At 53.6% G+C, this 1,963-nt stretch overlaps 1 gene segment (V, D, J or C); it reads right to left on the bottom strand.

Annotated features, from left to right (window-relative positions):
• Window positions 1–339: 339 nt before the first annotated feature.
• LOC124503950 (immunoglobulin kappa variable 3-15-like) lies at window positions 340–1,292 on the bottom strand. The segment is given in 2 exon segments: window positions 340–734; window positions 1,280–1,292. Coding segments are annotated over 2 exon segments (408 nt in total).
• Between the last annotated feature and the right edge of the window lie 671 nt (window positions 1,293–1,963).

The following is a 1,963-nucleotide window of genomic DNA, read 5'->3' on the forward strand; positions in this document are numbered from 1 at the left end:
TTCAGGGGCACCTGGGTGGCTCAGTCGGTTAAGCGTCCGACTTCAACTCAGGTCACGATCTCGCGGTCTGTGAGTTCGAGCCCCGCGTCGGGCTCTGGGCTGAGGGCTCAGAGCCTGGAGCTGCTTCGGATTCTGTGTCTCCCTCTCTCTCTGACCCTCCCCCGTTCATGCTCTGTCTTTCTCTGTCTCAAAAATAAATAAACGTTAAAAAAAAAATTAAAAAAAAGAAGATCTGGCTTCAGTGGGAGGCAGTAACTCTTCAACCCGCCCCCGCGTCACCAGGTCAGGAGACAGAGACTCTCAGGGTGTGGAATCTCAAATACAGGCACGTCACACCTCTCACGCCGTGGCCTCCTGCAGGAAGCAGGTGTCTTGGTTCGAGAACCGGCATCCACGACCCAGACAGGGGATTTGGGTGTGGGGACGTGTCGCTGTGGGAGGCCAGCTGAAGTGCTGCTGACAGTAATATATCCCGATGTCCTCAGCCTCCACTCCGTGGATGGTGAGGGAGAAGTCCGAGCCAGAGCCACTTCCCCGGAACCTGGACGGGGTTCCGGCGGCCCGGGCAGACGCCCCAAAGATGAGCAGCTTGGGAGCCTCATTGGGTTTCTGTTGGTACCACGCCATGGAGGTACCTACCTCCGTGCTGCTTCTGCAGGTGATGGAGACGAAGCTGTCCCGAGATGCTGCCAGGGTCTCTGGGGCCTGAGTCAGGACGTGCCACCCTCCGCTGCCTGCAACGACACCCCACCCGGGCACCGCAGTGTATTATTTCGCTCAAAGCCTTCGAGGAAACGTGGATGCTCAGAAGAGCCACGTCATGCTTAAATGTGGCACAAACCGGAAATCAAGCGCCCCTGGGCCTTCCCACCTTTGCCTGTGTCCAAGAATTCATGTTGTTATCCATGTGTCCTGGAACCCAGGACAAGTTATGAAAGGTGACCAACAGGGCAGAGCCTCACCCTGAGAGACTGATGGATGAGTCTCTCCTTTGTAGCCTAAATGGATCCCTGGTGAGCCTCCAAAGGCTGGTGGACCTGGGGTGGGAACATGGACAGGGTGCTCCCTGGTTTTCCGGGGTCCAAGGACAGCTTCAAAGCTGTTTGTGCCTCTGCCTCATTGTCAGCCTGGGGCTCTGTGCCTGGATTTCCTACTAAGAGTTAAATAAAAACAATGCTACATATCCCACTATAATTGCCCCAACCCCCTTTTGAGCACATGGTCTCTGTGTCAAAGGCTAAAGGTCCAGCTCACGATGAGCAGTGGGAAACATGCTTACCCTGAAAGCCCATCACCAGGAGACAGAAGAGCTGGGTCTGGAAGCTCATCTTGGAGTGTCCCCTGAATTTGCTGTTTCTGGACCAAAAGGCAAGAGGGCTGGACAGGTAGATAATGGTCAGGGCTGCTCTGGAACAGGGGCCCATGTCCCAGGGTTAAATAAGCACAGGTCTCCTTGGAGTTGATTTGCATGTCTGATGGCTGAACAGAGCTCTTCTCTAGTGCCTCTCAAGGCGGGCAGGCTCACCCCACCTGCTGCTGGAGGAGGTGATGGAGGTGTCACTGATCCCACAGAAGCTAAGGCTATCTTCTAGTGGGACCAGTGAGAATGGCCCATTCACAGAGCTCCTCTCCAGAGGCTGAGATGGAGGTCACCCTGGAGATGGCCAAATGCCTGCAGAGTGATCGCTCGAGGATCTCTTGTTACAGAGATGGGGTCTTGCTCTGTTTTCTGCTCTAACTAGATGCCAAGTTAACCATTGACTGAGGCCAAAACCAGGCAGATAACACAAAATAGTGATGCCAAAGTGCTTTATCACAGAGAATATATACAACCACTACCAACAAAGGCTGGTAATTAAAATCGAAGTTAAGCTGGGGTGGAAGAAAATAGTGAATATAAGAAGCCAGCTGCCCACAGAGAGAGTTTGGACACACATTGCTGACCTGACAACGTAGCACTGTG

Source organism: Lynx rufus, unplaced genomic scaffold, assembly GCF_022079265.1.
Source record: "Lynx rufus isolate CCGP_SWC_20201006 ecotype Redwood Valley unplaced genomic scaffold, mLynRuf1.p SCAF_8, whole genome shotgun sequence".
Taxonomy (NCBI): Eukaryota; Metazoa; Chordata; class Mammalia; order Carnivora; family Felidae; genus Lynx; species Lynx rufus.